Source organism: Halichoeres trimaculatus, unplaced genomic scaffold (genome assembly GCF_033239565.1).
Source record: "Halichoeres trimaculatus isolate MK-OKI-2021-1 unplaced genomic scaffold, fHalTri1.1 fHalTri1_scaffold_7, whole genome shotgun sequence".
NCBI classification, from domain to species: domain Eukaryota; kingdom Metazoa; phylum Chordata; class Actinopteri; order Labriformes; family Labridae; genus Halichoeres; species Halichoeres trimaculatus.
This window is the reverse complement of record NW_027437185.1, coordinates 17,725,809-17,747,574: the sequence shown is the minus strand read 5'-3', so window position 1 is coordinate 17,747,574 and position 21,766 is coordinate 17,725,809. Positions and strand designations below refer to the sequence as shown.

The following is a 21,766-nucleotide window of genomic DNA, read 5'->3' as shown; positions in this document are numbered from 1 at the left end:
AGTCTCTCCCATGTTATGGAATGTTACAGGTGGTTTCAGGGCTAGTGAGTGTGTTCACGTAGTCACGGTTGGAGGGTTGTGAGTGTGCACTGCTGCTGGCCCAGTTTGAATGTTGTAGTTACTAACAAGAAATGAAAATTCCTGCAGACCCTACCTTTAAAAACAAAACAAGACCTGCATTGAGTTGCTCCACATGAACAGACATACTGCATACATACAGAGGAAATGTGAAAACAAGATTAAAATAGAAACACAACTCAACAGGTCAAAAAGTTTAAATGCACATGTTTAATGACCTCCAGCAGGGTTTTTCAGTGCTGTGAAACTGCTACAAAGAAGGCCCTGTCCCCAAAACACAATAGGCCCTGTTTAAAAGGTTCTGATGGTGCCACAAGATTTTAGGAATTTTGAGATATATTTAAGGGTGAGACCATGGAGGGATTTATAAACAATCAAAATAATTTCAAAAATTATTTTTGAATTTATCGTGTTGATCATCATGATGAAAAGGTGCAAGAATTGGGATGATGTGGCAATGTGTCTTTGACCTTAATAGCTAAGCAGCTACATGTTGGTTTAGTTGTTGACAGAAAAAAAAATTGTTGAAGAAATCTGGAAGTAAAGTGACTTTCAGTAGCCTGGAAAGTGGGATGATAGCTGAAGTGTAGTGAGCTGACCAGTCCTTAATATGTTAAATACTGATCTGTAATTGTTTTTTGTGTTGGCCATAATTTAGGTTTGATATCTGAGAATAATCTGTGTGGCAGAGGCATAACTAGTCTTTTCAGATGAGAAGTGGTCCTAAAACTGAACCCCTTCATGAGTTAATCATCAGTGTGGAAAATGAGTTGTCATCATAAACAGTGAATTCTCTGTTTGAGTTTAGTTATCAAACTTGTTAAGAGCTGATCTGGAAATGAAGACCCAGTTAGTGTGTTGTTTTGGATTTTGTCACACATAAATTAAATCTGTCACCTGAGAAAGAAAGAACAGCAGTAAGCTCCTCAAACACCAAACCCTGCTTTGGTATGTCTTTGAAAACATTCTTCCATGACTTGTTCCTGGTTAGAGTGTTTTATTAATTTTCAGTGAGTTTCATTAACTGTTACTGGAAATGTGTTTCCAGGGAGGGACTGTTTTGAGGAAAAAACAAAATAATTTAAATAACATCCGGAAACAATCATGTTTTTTTTAAGGTGTTGGCTGAGGGCAAACAAAACAAAGTTTATCATGTGTCTTATGTTGGAATTTAATCAGGCCATGCTTTCATTTATGAAAATTTTTGTGTAATACATGTGGCGAGAATCAGCTGTTGTCCCATACAACTTTGTTCCTGAACCAAATTCTCAAGTTGTGTGATCACAGTGAAACAGGATGAACACATCCCGAAAAACAATCATGGTACTGTTCAGCTCAACTGACACGTGAGCGTCACTGTCATATTAAGGAAAGTCATGGGATGATGTGATGTACTTTTTGTTTTATTTTGGAAAACCTGACCTTAGCATCGTCACAGAGCTTCAGTATTAAAAAAAAAAAGTTAAAGGAGAGAAAAAAAGGATTTATAATCAAGGTTGTTTAAAATTTCTGTCTGATCCTGTGTCTTTTTCAGGAGAAATGTTTTCTACTCATAAGACAATCACAAGCAACTGCCTGCTTGTCCACAAAACAGACTAACAATGTCACAAAAAAATATCAAATCAAATCACAGATACATTTTGTGGTTTAAAAAAATAAAATGACACTTCATGCAGTGCTGTCTAACCATTCATGATAATGACAATGACTTTTTATACCTATGTGACAGATTGACTTGAGCTTAAATGTGACTGAGTTTTGAATGCAGTTTGGTCGGGGATATCGTTGATTTAAGCAACTATTACATTAGCCTTCAGACTTCAGACCAAATAAGAACTCAAGTCAGAATAAATTCTGCCTTCTTGAGATGTTGCTAAAGTTATCCTTGTCACAAAGAGTGTGTTATTTCTTTGTTCTTTTTTTAATCTCCTGGTAAATTGTACACAGAACTTTAATTTGGCACTATATACTTAGTAATGCAATCTTCTTTTTATGTTTCTTGTTTCTTTGTATTTACTTTTATAATAGACAATGACATGTAACTGTTTGACAATGTTTTATGGGAGTGCAGAGTGTTGAAAAAGTGTAGGAAAGCTCTTATAACATATCCGTTGTCTTGGCCGTTTCTTGTAATTTTTTTCGTCTCTTTTTTGTAATCTTTGTATTTAGAGTGTATCATCACTTTGTATGGCTCATTTGTTGGTCATGGACACCAAACTTTTTGTGGCTTCAGGGATATTTTTACTGCTTTTTCTCCTGTTTTTGTCTGGAGATTCTACATCTAACCATGGCCACACTGTTTACATGTAAACTCAGCTGTTTGCAGCCTGCAGCATGTCAATACTAACTAGTTTAAGGCCTGATGTCGTCCCACAAGGTGAGGAGAAGGAGGTGAGGACGACGTGCTAGTTCTCAGGTGTGAGATAAGAGGTGACGACATCGATCTGTCCTTCCATCCATCGTTATTGGGAACGTAAGATCTATCTCCAATGAGATGGACGAGCTAGCTGTGCCAACCCAGCAACAGAGGGAATACCAAAGGGCAGAGTAGCATCATGCTATTCATAGACTGGCTAACAGAGCTAACATCAGACACCAGAACTGGAAGAACTTCACCTGTTGTGAGCAAACAGGATACAGGAGACAGAGACTGGACAGAATGCTGAAGAAGCTCAGTCCTGGACCCTGTGGAGGTGGAGACTGGCTGAACTGGAGAGTGATGAACAAGCTGTCATCATCTATTTTCTTATGGACCTTTATGCACTTTCTATACACTTTCTTACTTTTTTCTTGATTGCTGCTGTGACTTCAATTTCGTTGAACTTGTTACAATGACAACAAAGTTCTATTCTATTCTTTTCTAATAACATCAGACTTCATAAAACGCCTGTTTCTCTTTATCTTGGGCTATGTCAGTATCAAAACTGATATATTAATGAAAAAAATCACTTCATATTGACCAATAACTTTTAAACAAAATTTTTATCCATTATGACAAATGTTTATGCATCTTCTACTAACTGTGATTGGTGTTTTTTAATAGACATGGGGACAGAATTTAAAAAACAAACAAAAAAAAACCCTTTAATAATAGACAGTCATCTGTAAATGCTTTAAATAAAAATGTATGAAAATGAATCAACAGTGAATCATTCAAACATTATTGCATAAAGAACTGACACAGTTTAGGGAAATAATTTAATGTGTGTTTTAAACAATACATTTATAATACAATTCCACTTGGACATACAGAAAATATGAATAAAAATGTACACATATCACATTGTGAAAAAATTAAATTCATTCAGTTCATTATTTTAAAACTGATGTGAATAAGTGTGTTAAAGTCTGTGTGCATGGTCAGAGAAATTAGTAAAACACAGTAACTCTTGCACCTAAAACACACTGAACAGCCATCTCATTTAATTTACATATATATCTACATTTACTTTATGTTTGGCAGAGGTTTTGATGATGTTCTCATGACTCATTTCTAACATCTGGACTTGGCTCAGGAGAAGCTGTAGATGCTCTTTCTGTCTCTGTGTCGTCGTCTCCTGAACTTCTGTCACTTTGTGTGTCTGGCAGGTGAACATCATATTCAAACGCAGGGTTTGTTTGCCCCTGTCTGTGCCGCCTCTGAACGTCCTCGAAGATCTTAAGAACCTTGAAACCACACAGACAAAAACATCAGTGTAAACATGAACTGAACTGGGATTTTGTATTAAAACAAATGGAAAAATAAAAAGGATGGAATAACACTGTTACCTTTGACTTAGGAATAAGACCCACTCTAAAGAAACCAATGTGCCCTGTTTCAATCTTTGTACAGTCAACCACAGTGGATGCAATATTCTCTGGGGAGGGTCCATCACACAACACTCCCTCCACCTAATAAAACAAGACGCACATATAATTTACCATAAACAAAAAAACATAGCTCCTCTTGCATGTAAGAACACTGAAACATTGTCCACACCTTGTTGCCTAACTTGGCGTAAACTTGGTTGTGATGAGTTGTGTCAGCCTCGCCAGTGGGGTTGGCTGAGGTCACAGCAATGGGCCCCACCTGCAACACAGAGGGTCGTTGTGGTAACCAGATTCAAGGATTCAAATTTTTTTATTTGCCATTTGTAGATGGACTGACAGTCCAGACACATTGGAAATCTTGTGCAGGGCCATCTCAGAGTCAAAGACCAAAAATATAAAGGATATAAAGATACGTATAAAAGATTTAAAATAGATAATATAAACACTTTAAATAAAGAATATGAAACAGTTTAAATAACGAATCTACAAAAAAACACCCCCCCAAAAAAGACAGGCGAGCAGTAACTTGAAGATTTGTATCTTGATTCATTTTCCAGTAGTACCAGATTAATAAGATGAGTAGCCACTGAGCAATCTGGGTTTCTGATAGCAATGCTTTGTGGTGTCCCAATGTGTTTGGCAGCGTCTCCTAAACCAAAGGCGTCCAACCATGGCCCTAAGTGGGACAAGAAACGAATATATTACACACGAAACCGCCATTTTGGAATGATATGCATCAACATATGAACAAGAAACACTAAAAACCACGCTGTTACATATCTAAACCTACCTCTGGGTATGACCATGCTAATGGAGGAGGGCCATGCAGCCTCCATGAAGTCCAGCAGCAGAGGGCTCAGGAGGTGTCGCACTGGCTCCAGCTGCTTGATGGAGGAGATCCACATGGACATGGGTCGATCCTGCGCCTGCTTCTTCACCCTGAATTTAAAAACAGGAATTACAGAGTGAGGACATTAAAGTAATGTGAGGACGCAGATTAAGGAAGTTTGAACGAAAAAGAAACTCACTTGAAAGCTTTGACCACCGCATCAGGTCTGTTACAAGCCGCCACCAGTACATACACAGTATCAGTTGGCATTCCACATATGCCGCCATTTTTCATGATTTCTGCAGACGAGAAGAATCAACAGCTCTTATATAAATAACACATTGTGCTGTGTATCGCAAAAAACAACATGACTTCTTTGGCAGACTCTAACCTGCAATCTGCTTCACAGATGAGGCCTTGCGCGCTGGTACGTGGGGACAGATATCGGCTCCTCCACCAACTCCACTGAGTCTGACTAAAGGGTTTCCCAGGGGGATCTGAGGGCTCTGGAAGGTGCTGTTGAACACGTGTGCTAGGAAGCAGTAAAAACTGACAAGACCAAAAATGATGGTGACCCCTATGTCATAACCATAAGGCAGAGCACCAATAGCATCCAATAGAAAGCTGATTAGGATGAGCTGGAAAGTGAAGGCGTAAGCAAACCAGGCAACGTTTAGAAACAGTGCTGCAGCTGTGACTAAACAGTTAAACAGCATAAAGCTAATAATCCCCACAGCCACATTAAAGCTCCTGGTTTCCCCGTACAGGCCACCGTATCGTGTTAAACCCCACACAGTCCACATCATCCCGTAGAAGACAAAAACTGTGCTCTCAAAGGTTTTACCTCGTGCAAAAGCTACAGAGCCACAGAGCAGCTGGAGAACCCCTCCAGACATCACCACCCAAGGGAGAATTAGCACAGACAGAGGGTTTCTATCTCCAACTGAGGCTGTCACAGCAAAAGCAGCCAGAACACTGCAAGCATGGCCTAACACCTCTGCATCTGCATACTTAGAGTAGCCCAGGTGAGGTGCATGCAGCTCCTTATCCGTTCTGAGGGTAACACCCTGCATTCGAGTGGCCAAAGTCTTGAAAAAGCCTTGACCTATAGGAATCTTTGAGGTGGATACCATATTAAAGGTGGTGACTAAAAGTACTACTGCAGAGATGACAAAAATAGCTCCCTGTACGCCCTGTGTGCCCTCCTGGAAGAAGCCGCGAGGCTGGGCTGCTATAGCAATACAGTAAGCTGTAAAGAATAACTGGTGAAGCCCCTCCAGCAAGCTCTTCTGAACACTAAAGAGCGCCAGGATGGAGAAAAGCACAGAGAAGACAACAGGGAAGGGAACAGGGGAAAGAGGCTGGATAGAGTAGAATGACAGTAGAGCGCTGTAGCCCTCTGCAAACTTTAGCAAAGCAGTAAAACCGTAAAAAGTGGCAGCTAGTGTGTCCATGGCTCGGAAGAGGAGGACACACATCCCAAGCTGAAAGACGCCAGCGGTCCACAACCAGGGAACATGTCCCACAGAGAGCAGAGGGACCACACCCAACAGAGGACAGGCTAACACTGAGGCAGACAGCAGGTTCATCACTAGACCCACTGCCACTAAATCACCACAGCCTTTGTTTTGCTCTGTTTTTAGCTCGGGTTTTCTTTTTAGGCTTGCTCCTGGAGCCTCCACTTTCCCATGAGTGATGATAGACAGCAGACGTCCAAAACCAAAGTAAACCCCCACAACACAAACCAAAAGGTAGTTTGCAGCAGTGGCAGACTGACCAAAACCTGCAGCTGACAAACCTGCAATCTGATGGGCACATGCAAAGCTAATCCCAACAGCAATAAGACACAAAACAACTCTCTTTGCTACAGCTGCTACACTGCCGATAATGAGCAGAGCTAAGGTGAAGGCTGCAAGGCCCGGGACGAGAGATGATCTCAGCTCTGAGGACTGCAGCACCCCCTGACCCACCAGGATGTAGACCAGACCTGAACCGCACCACAGAGCAGAGACGGTGAGACACAGAGAGGAAAACAGCTGAGCATGGGACAGACTGCGGCGGATACCTAAGAGACAGAGGTAAAAAAATACATTAACACAAACATACACAGATCAATTGTCATTTCATATTAATAAATTACAACATGTGTGTTACACTAACATAAAAGCAAACCTGCATAAGCCACAAGGGCGGCAATGATTAAGAGCAGGATCCCCAGTGCAGTGTGGGGGATGAAGTCTTTTTCAGCTGAACTGGCATAATTGTTCACCAAAAGTAGGAGGGAACCTATAAACGGGAAAACAAGTATTATTTAAAACCAACGGCTGGTAATTAAACAAATAAAGTTCAATGAGGCTATCATTTTATTGTTTCATTTTTATTATTATTTAACCCTCAAATGTAATTTTAATACTAATGCTTTTAGATTGTAGCCAAGTTCAAATCTCCCAGAACTGCATATTAAACATGTGTCACTATATTTTGCAAACTGTTTATAACAGCAAAAAAATGGTAGCCTTTTAGTTTTTCTGGTTTTCAAAACATACATCAGATTAGCAGTTGGTCACCAAATGCAAGAATTCTGCACATTTATTTAGCATTCATATTTGAAATGCAGAATGGAAAGCAGACTTACTTGAAAAAAAAAAAAAGCTAACATTTCCAAACACATAATTAACAATACACCAACTACAGTTTAAGGCTTACCGCCAGAGATTCCTAATATGCCCACGGACACGTGCAGTGACTGCGGCTCTGCCATGGCTCGAGACAGTTTCTGTAAATGTGCCGCGGCACTCGTACACTTTTATACTGCGGGTGACGTCAGCACGCAGGAGACACATGAGAGGTGAGGACGCACCCTGCTGAAAAAATACCCAGGTCCATTCCTGGAAAGAGAGAGAGACAGACAGAAAAAAAAAAAAAACACCTCGATAAAAATTTCCGCCCGTGGTGTGACAGACGGTGGGTGAAGACATAATTCACTCAAAATAAACAGGGAAAATTACTCAAAACACTCCTGTACAAATGTTTTAAAATGTTTTTCATAGTTGTCGAGGCTAGGTTTTCAACAATTTTAACTACCAAGACTTGCGAATTTATGACATGCACTTGGCAACTATAGGCTGGACATTGCAGGTAAGATAAGGACTTACGGAAATTACATGCTGACTAAATAGTTTGTTATCTATCTGTGAGGAACAGCACTGAAAGAAGTAAGGAAGTAAGTAATTTCCTCCTCTCCTTCAATAGCTGCTTTGTTTGAAACACCAACCCTGGTATGATAATGAGAAGGATGATTCAGCACTTTAAAGAAGTGTTGATGGTTACCGAGGTGTGTGATGTAATCATGTGGTGGGAGGAGACAGATTGGCACGGAGTGGTATATAAGCTCTGCTTCACTTCTCATTCAGCACACCTCCTGAACAGCCCAGGTACGCTCTGTGTGAAGCCCAGACACTTACAAAAGGTAAGACCCATCGACATCTTCTGACTTACTCTTTGAAAGTACTTTTTCTGCTTTTTCTTTGTGTAATCTAACTAAAAAGACAAATAATTAAGACAGTAATTACATGATAAAATGCAAAATAAAACAGAGGGCGAAGAAAGGTGTTGTGTGTCTTAAGTCTGCAGCCTCTTCCTGGTATCCTAGTGATAACTGGCAGCAGCATCAGCACTCGTCTTACTCCCTTGCTACCTGACTCTCTAACATCCAGCTCTGGAGCAGTGCTCTTTAAAACACGTTAAACCAGGGGAGAAAAATGTGATACGTCAGATGTGTAGATATCTGTTAAGTCTACAGAAACATGAGCTTTTTGTGTCTTTTTATAGAAACCATGGTGAAGCGTGTTGCAGTAATTCTCTCAGGCTGTGGAGTCTATGACGGCACAGAGATCCACGAGGCCTCTGCTGTCCTCGTCCATCTGAGTCGGGCTGGAGCGAAAGTGAGAAATACAAACTTACTCCTGTTTTTTTTACCCTTAGAAATATAATAATAATAACAATGATAATAAACTCTTTCATTTTTATTCAGTTCATTTAATTGGATAGTGATTGAAATTCTTTCTGAATTCCAGGTGCAGATGTTTGCTCCAAATGCGGATCAGATGCATGTTGTAAATCACTGTGAGGGCAAACCTACCGAGGAGAAGAGAAACATCCTGCAGGAAAGTGCTCGCATTGCCCGAGGTGATGTGACTGATCTGGTCAAGTTGGATGTCTCAGCTTTTGATGCCGCCATCATCCCAGGTTTGACTCACTAAGTCACACACACACACACACACACACACACACACACACACACACACACACACACACACACACACACACACACACACACACACACACACACACAAAAGGAGACATATTTTAAGATATCGTGCAATGATCCTAAATTTTCTCATTCAGGGGGCTTTGGTGTGGCTAAGAACCTGAGTGACTGGGCAGTGAAGAATAAAGACTGCACCATCCAGCCACATCTTGAGCAGCTCATCAAAGCTTTCCACAAAGCCGGGAAGCCGCTTGGAATGTGCTGCATCTCCCCCATCCTTGCTGCCAAAATCCTGCCTGGCTGTGAGCTCACTGTGGGTCAGGACAAAGAGTGTGAAAAGTGAGTGAACGAATCTGTCTGAAGATGTTTGAATGGATTTCAAAACCTCAGTCCTGAGCTAAAGCTTTTGTCTTTTTTCACCCTTAGGTGGCCGTACGCTCAGACAGCAGGAGCTGTGAAGGAGCTGGGCTGTAAGCATGTAAACACTGATGTGAATAAAGCACATGTTGATGCTAAAAACAAACTGGTCACCACAAGTGCCTTCATGTGCAACGCACCTATTCATGAAGTTTTTGATGGGATTGGAGTCATGGTTAAAGAGACCCTGAAGCTGGCTTAAAAATCATTTGATGTGATGATGAATGTGTTTTTTTATTTATTCACTCCAATAACTCACTTTCCTGTAATTTTACATGAAAGCAAACTGTTTGATGTAACAGCACACAGCCTTGAGCATTCATCACATATTATCCTGAATTTGTCGCTTTACAAGTCTGAATAAAAGTTATGTTACAAATCACAATTTCTGTTTGTTTATTATTAAGAGTGAAGAGACTGTGATTGCACCATATGTACAAAAACAAAGCAGTTAATCACACATCACTTTTTAATGCGGTTATGATTATGACTTTGTATGGCAGCCAATCAGGACCATCATGTGGGAGACAAGAAATATTATTACCTTCCACAAAACAAACCCTGCTTTTCTTCAAAGAAATACACCAGTGAAACTTTGCATCACCACTTTTTACTCTTTGTTATTTGTTAACTTGTGAGATTTGAGAATATCAACAACCCATTTTTTTTTAACAAGGTGTGCTCAGTACGCATTGCGACTAAAACACTAATAGACTTTTCTTCCAATTTATGAACTCTTCTTGTTAAAGTAAGAATAATGTTTTACTAATGCCACATATACTGTTTACATATCACACAGAAAGGATTGTGTGACACATAAGAAAAAAAGAAACAACACTGAATCTGAAAAAAAGAAAGAAAGAGAAAACCAACAGGTGTAACAGGGTTTTGTTTAAGAGAAAGCAGGTTCATTGAGTTGTATCTAAATTTATCAAATATCGTGCAGGACATTTCTCCTACTTCCAGTGAGTGAATACATTTTTCTTTATCTCTACGGTTCGATATAACAGATTTAAGATGAAACAAACTGTCTCATGTGTCAATATCAACTCAGTTCAAGTCAGTGTGATTTATATTTATATATTGCACATTTCATACAAATGCTTTTACATTCAAAGCTATAGACCTGGATAGCTTTGTATTCAAAGTTAAAGATACTGTTAAGTTAAAAGCTCATCTATTCACAAAGAAAAGCAGTATCTAAAATTCCCTTCCCGAAACATTTTACAGCATTTGAAGCACTATTGTAAAGTATGTGGTCTTTTTGGTCCCTGTCAACACTCTTCTGACGGGTTTGGATGAGCTACTTGTTGACTTTTTTAGAGAGTTCAGCCCCTAGAGCGTTATTGTGGCACGATCTGGCGTAGATGACTGTTATGGCCAACTTTAGATAGTTGGACTTGGGAATGTTTTCTTTTTGATGACTTGTATTTGGAGTGAGTATATTTAGCTAAATATTGACTAAAATGCAAATAAACTGTGTGAAATTACTGAGATTTACCAACAGACACGTTTCAGGTCAATTTGAACTTTTATTTCAAAGCACTTTAGAACAGTTGTGTAACATCCAAATATGGCACATAAAACTCCACATTATCAGAATAATCGAAAGACAAATTCTCATAAGTCATAGATACAGTTAGGCAATGTCAAACAATGGCGTTTGAGTTAGTTAGGTATAGTTTAAGCTTCACAATAAAAATCTACAAATACATTTTGTACATAACTTAAAAAAAGACTTATGGTCAAAGTTTAAAGAGTTTAAGTTAAATGGGTAGGAAAGACAAAGAATCAAAGCAGACTTATGTGCGTTTGCTGGAAAAATGCTTGAACTGATCTGTTCCACAGGCCAACTCAGTAGCATGAAATTTTCTGGGACGATCTGGATCCTAACACCAACAAAAGAAATCAGAGTCAGTAAACACACACACAAAAAAAACACAATAAGACAGACAAATTATGCTGTGCAAACAACATCTATAAATGTTTATTTATCTCACCTCTATGGGATATGCACAGGTGGGGACATATCGGATCACAAACCCACAGCGCCTCTTCTGGGACATGTTGGGGTCACTGGCATGGACCAGTAGTCCATCATGAACCTTTTGATACAAACACCAAATGTTTTTTCATTCACTCTGTATCAAAGATATCCTTAATGCTGCCATCTTTAAGAAAGACACTCACAGACATCTGGCCGGCCAGCAGGGGGCAAAGCACAGCTTCATCAGCCTGCACCAGCTCCTCTGGGATCTCCTGGTTGACAGTCAGCATGTTTCCAGAACGAATGGCTTGGCGATGAGGCAACATGCCAGAGCAGTGGCTGCCTGTAAAGGCGAAAACAATGAAAGTTTAACAGTTTTGGTGGGAGTCATTTCAGGGGAATATCTCTACTTTTATTTAAACAAGAAACAATGAAAGTTGCAAAACTCATAATCTTGCAACAGAAGATATGAAGCTGCTGTGATACCTGGAATAACCTGAAGAGCACCGTTCTCCTTCAGTGAGTCATCTAAAGCGAGCCACACAGAGAGGACAGGACCACCAGCGATGCCCCAATACCTGCAGCCAGCACAGTCACAGTCAGACATCACAAAATAAAGCAAAACAAACCTTCCTGAAAGAAGTCCAGGATTCAGATCTACCTCATATCCTGATGCCAGGCCACGTATGGAAGTTCAGTCTGCTCGTCTTCTCCTTCCTGGGCGTCAGGTTTGAGCACAGGGTATTTACAGATGAAGCGAGAGTCCAATAAGAGCACATCTGGACCCAGGACTGCTTTGACCACTTGTAGGAGTTGAGGGTGTCTGGTCAGGTTCCTCACCCACGGATACTGAAGGTGAACGTTGTGGAGGCTGTACTGGGTGTACTCTTTACCTGGAAACATACCAACACATGTTATGACTAATCACTGAGCGTATGGGCTGTGTAACATACTGGCTTTTTACTCTGACCTTTTTTTCTTCACATTACTTCATACTAAAGCGCTTACTTACCAAATTCTTCCTCCAGCTCAGAAAAGGCCCGTTTGGCCTCCCTCAGCTCAATCTCATCCAACACAGGCAGCGCTGAGAGGAAGCCCTTCTTGTTGTAGATCTCCTGCAGTTTAGCCATGGATGTAGTCATCTCTAAAAGACTCTCACCGTTGATTTTTGTTGTTTATGCAGACGTGCCTGGTCCTGATGGGAAAAACATTCAGCCACATTTATTTAGGATGCACTAAGCACCACCTTGTTCTGCCTGACCCAGTAGACAAATATAACCCTGCAGCTACACCTGTGTCAGCATGAATAAGCCTGTTGTCAGAGTAAAGAGCCTCTTTTTAAAGATATAGGATTTGCTGACTAGAGCGGGTCAAGAAAAGAACATGGTTGTCATTAATTTAGAGAAGTTTGAGACTTCAAGTTTTCCCTTGACCTTAATTATTCTTTGGCTGAAAGATCAACACTTAACCCACAGCAAAACTGACCTATCACACTTTAAAAATGTTAAATTGATCAAATTATATTGCACAAGTGAACATATTAAACACAAAAAATGCAACAGTGGTCTGGAAAGAGGTAAATAAAAATACATTGAAAAAGAATCAAACAAAGAAAAAACAAAAACAAAAACAAACAAACAAAAATAATGTAAAACACCTGACGATGAACCAGATCTATCGTTTGGTGTTTGTCTCCATACCTGCTCTGCCGTCCACTCTTCTCTCTTTGAGTCTGAGCTCAGGTACTGTCAAACTCTTCTGAAGTGTCCATTATATACACCTCTGAGCACCTTCTGGAAATTCCACTTCCTTGATCTATCTGTAAGATTAGTGGTAAAAGTAACCTGCATCAGAAAAAAGGTGGGACTATATGATGCATACAGCTGTAACAGCTCAGGTGTGGTGAGATATTCAATAACATACTCCAACAAAGAGACCTGAAACCTTTTCTTCTCAGAAACCATGTGTTCGTGTTTACTGCGGGCTCACGTCATCATTCATTAACTGGAACCTGATCCTCAGTCCAGAAGGAACTTTAAAGTTATTTTTGGCTCCTTCTATTAGCAAGTGTTTCTGAGTGATATGACTATCCAATTTTAGTTCCCAGTTAGTCATTATTCTGTCAGATTTTCCTTCTCATCACCACCTAATATCCAACCTCTGTTCCTGATCAGAAACGATGACAGATCACTGGACACAGACACATTTCATGAGATGATCTGTGTGAAGAGAAGAATCCTTTTAGTCTGATGGCAAGAAATTAACCATTTTTCATTGTTTTGCAGTCAAACTGGTGCAGTTTCTACCTTGTGAAATGTTATGATTGTTACTTTTTTCCTTTTTCATCATTTTTTTTTTTCATTTTACATGTAGGTGAAATGTAAACAAGCGGTTGTGTTTTGGTAAACCTAAATAAGAGCAAATATACGTTTGTTGGTATTAACCCTTAAACTTGTCACTCAACCATTTTTGAGTCGCTGTATCTGAGTGAATATATGTTGAACTGAATAAAATCTAATTGTGTTGTCCCTCTAGCTTGATTTTTTTTCTGATTTTTGTTTTTTGATTTTGTCTGATCTTAGCGCTACAACAATATAATCCCAAAAAAAATTTTCAAAGGTTTTTTTAATTATTCATGGAATGTCACAAATTTTATAGACTTCATATCCCTTGCATTTCAAAAGTGAATGTTAAGGGATAACCCTAAAACAGTGTTTCTGTCATTTTCAACAGCTGGCTTTGAAAACACATCGTACTCCAGCCAGTGTGTTAATATAACACTCATACAATATGAATCAAATATTTACAATACAGAAACTCTCTAATTCTGAGGAAAGACTTGCCCCTGCCATAAAATGACCCAACCACACCTTATTTACTCCAAACTTCAATTCTGAGATGTTGATAAAGATGGGTGATAAAAATGCTGAGCGTCATTAAATAATTGACAAACTTCCTTGTCTGAAACTTTGTTGGAGAACCATTTTAATGATGAGATGTCTTTGTGTACTTTGGAAAGAGCAAAGTCTACTTTTTAATTCCTTCGGACCAACAAGAATTCTACTTCCTGATTTCCTCATGTGTTTACAAACTCACCAAGCTTTTGGAGCATGATGTCATTTCCATTCAGGTCCGCGTGGGCTCAGGGTGAATCAATAGATAAACGTTTCAATGACCCAGAAAGGAAATAGGTGAATAGATGACTCAGTACAAGTAAATTCACTTCATGTCATCAGCTCTAAATCAAAAAGCATGACGAGGAAGCTCTTGGAGGAAATAGACAGAGAGAGGAAGAAACAAACTGAGAAACCCCTGATCACCCACTGACCTCCTTGGCAGGGTGATGGCATTCAAGAGTAGTATCAGACAAAGGTGAATGATCAGTGATATGCTGCAGTAAAAAAGCTGTAAGGAGTGAAGATTGATGTCCACAGCATACTGACTTGATCAGTACAACAAAAATCATATTATTGAGTTTAGAAATTAAATACACATTTGAAAATTGTATGGGACTGATTCTTTAATTGGTTAAAAATGATAGAAATGTTACATAAAATACTATGACACCAACAAAAACGCAAACTACACATTTATAAACGTATAACGTGTTTTTTTTTTTGACAAGTTCATATTTTTTATATCAATCCTTATTTGTCACTGTCTCATTAACAGTTTCAATTATTTAATAGTTCTGTTATTGTCAAGGATGAAGAAATTTTACAAGACCTTAAAAAATACAACCTGATATGTTTGATATTTTTCATTAGAACAACTTTAAGTTGGTGAACTTTGGTTCTCCCTGTGGACAAAGTGGTAGCTCTTATGCTGCGTTTTGGTGTTTCTATTGTTGCCAACAAAGATTTTTAAAATAGTTTTTAGTGGAAAAAACTGAAAAAAAAACAACTGTTTTTGCAGCTAGCAGTTAATAAGTTTGGATAGCTTTTTCCCTGTGGAAGATTTGTCATACATTAATTACTTATTAAGGCTAAAATGGTCTGGACATAGTTTGTTATCAATGGTCTGAATATGCCCTGTGTCTGAGTGCTTCGGCCCCTTTTTCCAGTAGTATGTAAACTTGAGTTTTTAACATCTTTTAAAAATTGCATATGGGATGGAATTTTTTAGAGTTTAAGAGAAGAAAAACAAAAATGAACTAGATTTTTTAAGAGTTTGGAAAGCTTCTCAGCTCTCTGTCATGGGCGGAATTTTTTAACTTGGGCAAAAAATTTGGGGAGTTACAGCAATTTAGCTTTTTCAAGATGCTTCTGTCTCTTCTGCATGTCACAATGAACCATAGATCACTGGAAAGTGCAAATTATTAGGTTTCCAATGTCTTTGAATTTTTCTGATTTAACAAACAGGGACAGAGTTACACTGACAACATTTCAGCCAAGATAAATTAGCTCCTGGTCTGTCCCAGAATGCAAAGTGTTTTAACAATACTACAAAAATATAAATATATATTTTTACTGTATTTGTTATTAAGATGCTATTATTGCAATTATTATTAAAGGAATAATCAACATCAAGTCTAATCAATTTTTTTTCCTGGTAGAAAAGTCCGTATTGTAGCTTTAATCAGCGTTTTAAGATGAATCAATTGAGCTTCTGTTGCTTCTGTTAGGACCGGTCATTTTAAAAGGATTCTGGTGCCCCTCTGTGGACACATTGGTAAATCTAGGTAATATACAACTGCTGTCTTTAAATTGTCAAATACTTCACTGTCATTAGTTGCTGTGAAAAGTATAAAAAAGCAGTAAGTTCAGTGTGCTGTGACTCCTGTTGCCAACTCAACTCTGTATAAGTAATCAATACTGACCAATCACAGGAGCTTGGAAAACTCATTATAAACAAGAGATAACAAATAGTTGTAGATCAGTCTTTTATAATATTTTTATTATTTGAAATATAAGTATAAATATAGGTTATAAAGGATTTAATACATAAAAAGATACATTTTTCAAAAATATAACTTTTGTAAAAATGAATTCACTTGACAGACAAATGTGTCAAAGCATGGTATACGGTAAGTTGGAGGTTTTCTCAAGAGCATTTCTAACAATGCTATTCTGTTTCTCCAGATGAGAGTCAGTGAAAGAAATGTTACCGCCATATAAAGCTCCACCCTCTTTACACTGATAATAATCATAGATTTAAACCTTACTCTTATTAATTCGCGACGTTCTCATGAAATCACCCCTGTCCCTCAGTCTGACTCTTTGTCCCTGTTGGGGTGCTTTGGGCAGAGAGGGTGGTGCTGTTTTCTTTTCTCTCCACTCTGCGTCCTCTTGTCTCCCTCCAGTGGCTGCTGCTCGTTATTGCAGCGGTGAATGAGGACGGGGTCCTTATTTGGAGCTGCTTTCTTTAATAACAGCCTCTGCAGCATCTGTTTGTCGGAGCGCTCCCGCCGGAAGTCATCCTCATACACCTTCAGCTATAGAGATGTCAAAATGATAGACAGAGACAGGAAAAAAATGAAAGGATTCCTGTGACAGCTACTTCTTTGAGGTTAGGGAAATTGTCTTCAAATCATATCAAAACAGGTTACTCAAGTTAGACCTCGTAAGAGATACAGAGCTGGGAAATTATGCCCACATGCCCTTTAGGGGGTTACTCTTATTCATGTAGTAATATTGTGACTATAGGATGCTTCAGCACAACATAAACGTCTCACATTTGATCTAACTTTGTTGGATCATCATTGGTTATCGTCAACAAAATGAAAAGTATTGTGTGAATTCCTGTTGTTTAAGCCCAAGATCACTTTTATAAATCTGACATCATCTTTGTTTTGGTGTGAAAGTGGATATGTGCACACACTTACCTGCTCTTGCAGTAGTGCCACCTGTTGGCGCATCTCCTCCCTCTTCTTCCTCAGTCTGCGGTTCTCCTGCTGAGTGTGTTTGTGGTCGTTGTGCTCTGTCTCGTACTCTGCTTCATAAATCTGGGTCTGCAGACAGAAGACATCAGCATGGCACAGAGCCAAAAACAGAGCCACATCTTTTGATCCACAGATTTTTATCACTAAGCCGGGAGCGAATAACAGGAGAGCGCTGAGCCACCACTTGGTGGTGTATTTCACCATCTAATCCTGAGTGAGGCTCTGAGCAAAGCTTTCCCTGGCAACAGTGAGTTGACATCAGCCCTGCTCTCTTCACATCAGAAATGGGAACATTGTTTGATGCTGTGAAAAGCAGAGCAGCCCACCTGACATCTCAGAGCCTCCAGCTGTTCTTTCAGGTCTTTTACTTCTTGTTGGGAGTCTCCCAGTGCTCCTGGTTGGGTGCTGCTGCTCTGACTTTTTCTTTTCTGCTCCTGACTGGAAGGAGCTGGGAAACAAGAGGATGAGGAGTCGTATCCTGGTCCATGTCCAGAACCTCCAAGAGGATTGCTGTCCCTGCATGACACCAGACCTTGTACCACAGCATGAAAGCTCCCCTTTGGCACAGACAAGAGACAAACTGATGAACAAAACGTCGTAGAGCTGTGGTTACTTACAGTTATGCAGATGCACTGACAGGTATGTTACCTGTTTGGCAGCTGTGCAGTCTTTATCTGCATGATGCATCCTGTTTTCTAGCAGTCTGATGTACTCCTGCAGCTCCTGGTTCTTCTTTAGTTCCTGCATCAGCGCCTGCTCATAGTACTCCTTTGCACTCTGCAGACCCAAACACAGCAGGAAACAACACACATTTATAAACAAACACAACAGCGACAACACAACTCAGAGTTTAAGAGGTCCCCTACACACTATCCCTTAGCGTACTTCATCTTTACAGCATGTGTTTTCAATAGGTTTGTGTACGTCTATTTTTCCTCATTTGCATGTTTACCTGCTGGTGGTCGACTTTAAGCAGCAATCTGGTGTTGAGCTGTTTGATGGCGGCATTTTCCAGCTCCAAAGCCTCCAGCCGGTGCTGCAGACCCAGTGTGGCACTGCGATACACCTGGTCCCATTCCTCATTCAGCTTCATCAGCTATAACACATCATCACCACTGTCATTCTCATATAATCAGGTCTACCGCAGCGTGTACCACAACCCGCATTTATGTCATCGCTGCTGCCATCTTTCGCTGTCTGTCACCAAAATAACGTGGTTTGAGGAAGTGAATTTGGGTCATAGAGAAGAGTTATTCCACTCTCAAAGCTTACATCAGCAGAGAGAGTCATATGGTCTGTTTTGTTTTTCATAGTGTAGCATTGAAATAAAATCAGGAAATGAAGGTTGTATAATTGTGAAAAATCTAACTTTTGTGATGATTTCTTTCACAGCTTAGCAGCAGTTTTCACACAACGCCCACACTCCTCTTCTGGTTTTCAGGAAAAGCTTAACATCAGTAGCACAAATGTGAACCTGCAGAGGATCTGCACCAGTTTCAGGGGATTTTGGTTTGTACCTCTTTGTTGACTCTGCGGAGCTCGGTGTTCTTGTTGAGCAGCAGCACTTTCTCCTGGTCAGTGGAGGTGACGCTCATGCTCTCAGTGATCAGAGTGACCTGCTCCTCTGTGGACAGCAGCCTGTCGCACACAGGACTCACCTCTGCTGTCCTAAACACACGCACACGCACACGCACACATATATACATCATTTACACATGTGCAGGTATACCTGTCTTAAATAAAGTCATCTAGAAAAACATTGGAGGAGGATTTCCATTAATAAGCGACAGCATGTCCACACACAAGAATGTCAGAGCACTTTTGAACACCCACTCACACAGAGTGCACTAACAGAGAATCAAATTCGAGCTATTATGCACACCCACGCACACACATGCATGCACAGTCACATGATGCACTCAAGACTCTCAGACACTCACACACACACACACACACACACACACACACACACACACACACACACACACACACACACACACACACACACACACACACACACACACACACACACACACACACACACACACACACAGTGGTGCATTTCTCTCCATCTCAGGTCCTAGCCAATCAGAATCTCTGTTTACCATCAGACACATTAGCATTTCGATAGCCTCTGGAAAAACAATGTGTGTGACGATCCCTGAAAACTGTTGATTTCTGTGGAGCCACTTAGAGAGGGGTAGAAAAATATTTGATATGATCAATTAGTAAAACCAGCATCCTACCCAGTAGCCTTGTCTGAAAGGAACTGCTGATAGGGAGGCACAGAGATCTGAAGCCCAGAGGAGGAACCTGCTTACTGAAAAACACTCCACTCTGCATGTACCCCCCAGGGCCGCTTACAAAAGCATGTAGAGCTGATGTAACCTCAGAGAGCTAAGTACCACAAAGAGTCACAATCTGCTATCACCTCTCATCGCCCTTAAGGCTAAACACCCCCGCAAACACATGCTTTCATCCACTTATGTTCAGTGTCCTGCGGTGTAAAAACCAGTGTTACACAATTTAAAAGAGCATTGTACTGTCAGGTCAAGACAGCACAGACGAGAGGAAGCAGGTCTATTGTTGTGTCAAAACAATGCTAATTGAAGTTTTTATCCATACAAATATCAGAGTAAGATTTCATTTTTTTTGCTCGAGCTGAAAGGATTTACACTTAGACTTCTACATTTTTGGAAAACATTCACAGAGATGAATAAGACGATTGATACCACCCTCATGTCTGACAGTTATCTCATCTCAGGCTACATCCAGAAGTGTGTTAGCTAAGCTGAGCATAAGAACAGCCAACAGAGGAAGCAGCTGAAATATTTTTAGTTTTTTCTTTTCCCTATCCAAAAATAACACAAACAAAACAAAGAGCTGAATACAGTAAAAAAAAAAAAAAAAAAGAGAAAGCTGCCCAAAACCCCAACAAGTTGGCGTTTTTCAAGGGATTATGTGGGGGGCTACTTCATGGCCCGGGGCGGAGATTTTCTGGGTTTTTGCAAGCAGCTTGGGATCTTCGAAGGGACAAGCCCTATTAAAACACAGTTCTCCTGCCCACTTTGTAGAGATTATAGATCTAAAAAGAAATAAATTAGCTTCAGAAATGTTGTAAGGAAGTCGTCTGCCTTTGGGAAACATACAGCTAATCCCCTTTTTTTAAGTCTTCATGCTAATCCGAGCTAACTGTCTGTGCTCTGTAACTCACTGTATCTATACAAAAACATGTGAATAGTATATTTTTCTCATTGATTTTATGAGAAAATGTGTCTTTAAAAAGTTAAACATTTAGTTTACACAGCCTCTCATGGTTAAAGGATCAAAATGTTTTGTTATTGAGCTCTAAAGGTCTTTTCATTCAAAGGATGACTTCTCAAAAAGGTAGGCTGCTGCAGCAAGGTCATGTTTTACACCATGAAGACTGCTTTTAGGAAAAAAAAAAAGCCATTAGCTTGAAACCCACACGGACGAATCATCAAAATGCATCATTACACAACAGAAAAGTTAACTCAGAGTCAAAAAGTCTGTCTAAATGTACACCCTGTGCTGCTATCTGGCATTCCTCTGGGTTCAACAAGGCAGGAAAGAGCTTTAGTGCAGGCTGTTTATGACTCGTAATGACTGAATCATCCACACAGGACGAACGTTTCTGTGTAGGATGAAGGCAGAAGCTGAAACAAATGTAATGGAGCCTAATTTTAGTGGCCAGTATACTTGTCCAAAATGGTAACATACCCATGTCCAATTTGCTATCCTGGCAAGTCAGCGAAGTGTACTCAGTGATACACAGCTTTTTCTCTGTCTGCTGCTCTGACAGCTGATACAAACTGCGTGACCCAGTTTCACTAAGTTTTCAATCGTGTTCTGTCTTGGAAGGACACCAAAATGCCACTGCTTCCCACAGCAGTATGGTAATTCACTGCTGTGGCTGATGATAAAGAGGGAGATAATATCTTTTCTTTTAGCTGGTGGCAAATCTGAGGAATATGAGTTGAGATTTGTCTCCATGAGCAACTGGTTTTTGTCTACAATCAGATACCCCAACAGAGGAGAGAATAGTGGACAGTGGTGTCGGACTGATCCTCTGTGTTCAGGTAGCATGCTCACATTCACAACCATGAATTAAATATACAACAGTGAAATGTACCTCAGGATCAGAGCTTACATCGACAGTCTCCTTTTATCAACACCTTTTCAACACAACTGAGCCTCTTTGTTGTGTAACTTGAACTGCATCCTACATATGACCTCACGGGAAACTCCACAGTGACTTTTTGTTCTTCCTCTGACCGAGCAGCGTTTCTACGAACATGACCTTCTCTTTAGAAAAAATTCTATTTAAATGAAAGAAAGAAATATAAAACCTTTTAAGGTAAAGAAAGAAAAAAAAGAGTAGGAAAAATGGAAAATTACAGTCACAACACAAGCATTAAGCCTCAAATTGTACATTTACAGAAAGAATAAAAAAACTTTGTTGACAGTAAGAAG

The 21,766-nt window shown here is 39.8% G+C and overlaps 4 protein-coding genes across 7 annotated transcripts in view; 1 reads left to right on the top strand and 3 right to left on the bottom strand.

The window, feature by feature from the left end:
• Window positions 1–3,365: 3,365 nt before the first annotated feature.
• On the bottom strand, window positions 3,366–7,509 carry LOC141793740 (uncharacterized). Its single transcript, XM_074674586.1, has 9 exons — window positions 7,424–7,509; window positions 6,890–7,003; window positions 5,109–6,782; window positions 4,917–5,016; window positions 4,679–4,827; window positions 4,452–4,564; window positions 4,058–4,147; window positions 3,847–3,969; window positions 3,366–3,744 (listed from the first exon to the last, which is right to left on the bottom strand). The coding sequence occupies exons 1-9, from the start codon at window positions 7,476–7,478 to the stop codon at window positions 3,559–3,561; spliced, it is 2,604 nt and encodes an 867-aa protein (XP_074530687.1). The 5' UTR covers window positions 7,479–7,509; the 3' UTR covers window positions 3,366–3,558.
• Window positions 7,510–8,138: 629 nt separating this feature from the next.
• LOC141793657 (glutamine amidotransferase-like class 1 domain-containing protein 3, mitochondrial) lies at window positions 8,139–9,737 on the top strand. The gene is made up of 5 exons (XM_074674475.1): window positions 8,139–8,186; window positions 8,549–8,661; window positions 8,794–8,965; window positions 9,125–9,326; window positions 9,414–9,737. The coding sequence occupies exons 2-5, from the start codon at window positions 8,554–8,556 to the stop codon at window positions 9,604–9,606; spliced, it is 675 nt and encodes a 224-aa protein (XP_074530576.1). The 5' UTR covers window positions 8,139–8,186; window positions 8,549–8,553; the 3' UTR covers window positions 9,607–9,737.
• A 1,417-nt stretch (window positions 9,738–11,154) lies between these two features.
• Window positions 11,155–12,533, bottom strand: LOC141793157 (putative alpha-ketoglutarate-dependent hypophosphite dioxygenase). The gene is made up of 6 exons (XM_074673646.1): window positions 12,404–12,533; window positions 12,053–12,284; window positions 11,878–11,969; window positions 11,595–11,734; window positions 11,405–11,509; window positions 11,155–11,293 (listed from the first exon to the last, which is right to left on the bottom strand). The coding sequence occupies exons 1-6, from the start codon at window positions 12,531–12,533 to the stop codon at window positions 11,207–11,209; spliced, it is 786 nt and encodes a 261-aa protein (XP_074529747.1). The 3' UTR covers window positions 11,155–11,206.
• Window positions 12,511–21,766, bottom strand: part of LOC141793011 (uncharacterized) — a 224,007-nt gene continuing 214,751 nt past the window's right edge. For 2 of the 4 annotated variants that reach the window (XM_074673297.1, XM_074673295.1), the window contains 6 exons: window positions 18,790–18,940; window positions 18,225–18,368; window positions 17,921–18,049; window positions 17,599–17,829; window positions 17,216–17,341; window positions 15,193–16,825 (listed from right to left, as the gene is read on the bottom strand). In XM_074673297.1, the coding sequence (XP_074529398.1) occupies window positions 16,598–16,825; window positions 17,216–17,341; window positions 17,599–17,829; window positions 17,921–18,049; window positions 18,225–18,368; window positions 18,790–18,867 (936 nt within the window). In that variant the 5' untranslated portion in view covers window positions 18,868–18,940 and the 3' untranslated portion in view covers window positions 15,193–16,597. Of the gene's footprint in view, window positions 12,587–13,091; window positions 13,211–15,192; window positions 16,826–17,215; window positions 17,342–17,598; window positions 17,830–17,920; window positions 18,050–18,224; window positions 18,369–18,789; window positions 18,941–21,766 lie in introns of those variants that run through there. The other 2 variants (XR_012598380.1, XM_074673296.1) reach the window with 2 other exon arrangements.

Coding starts and splice junctions, on each gene's coding strand:
- LOC141793740 (XM_074674586.1), bottom strand. CDS start 7,478: ATGGCAGAGCCGCAGTCACTGCACGTGTCCGTGGGCATATTAGGAATC. Junction 3,970..4,057: donor ACGCCAAGTTAGGCAACAAG/GTGTGGACAATG, acceptor TTGTTTTATTAG/GTGGAGGGAGTGTTGTGTGA. Junction 3,745..3,846: donor GTCTTATTCCTAAGTCAAAG/GTAACAGTGTTA, acceptor TGTGGTTTCAAG/GTTCTTAAGATCTTCGAGGA.
- LOC141793657 (XM_074674475.1), top strand. CDS start 8,554: ATGGTGAAGCGTGTTGCAGTAATTCTCTCAGGCTGTGGAGTCTATGAC. Junction 8,662..8,793: donor TGAGTCGGGCTGGAGCGAAA/GTGAGAAATACA, acceptor TCTGAATTCCAG/GTGCAGATGTTTGCTCCAAA. Junction 9,327..9,413: donor CAGGACAAAGAGTGTGAAAA/GTGAGTGAACGA, acceptor TTTCACCCTTAG/GTGGCCGTACGCTCAGACAG.
- LOC141793157 (XM_074673646.1), bottom strand. CDS start 12,533: ATGACTACATCCATGGCTAAACTGCAGGAGATCTACAACAAGAAGGGC. Junction 11,510..11,594: donor TGCTGGCCGGCCAGATGTCT/GTGAGTGTCTTT, acceptor TTGTATCAAAAG/GTTCATGATGGACTACTGGT. Junction 11,294..11,404: donor CCTGTGCATATCCCATAGAG/GTGAGATAAATA, acceptor TGTTGGTGTTAG/GATCCAGATCGTCCCAGAAA.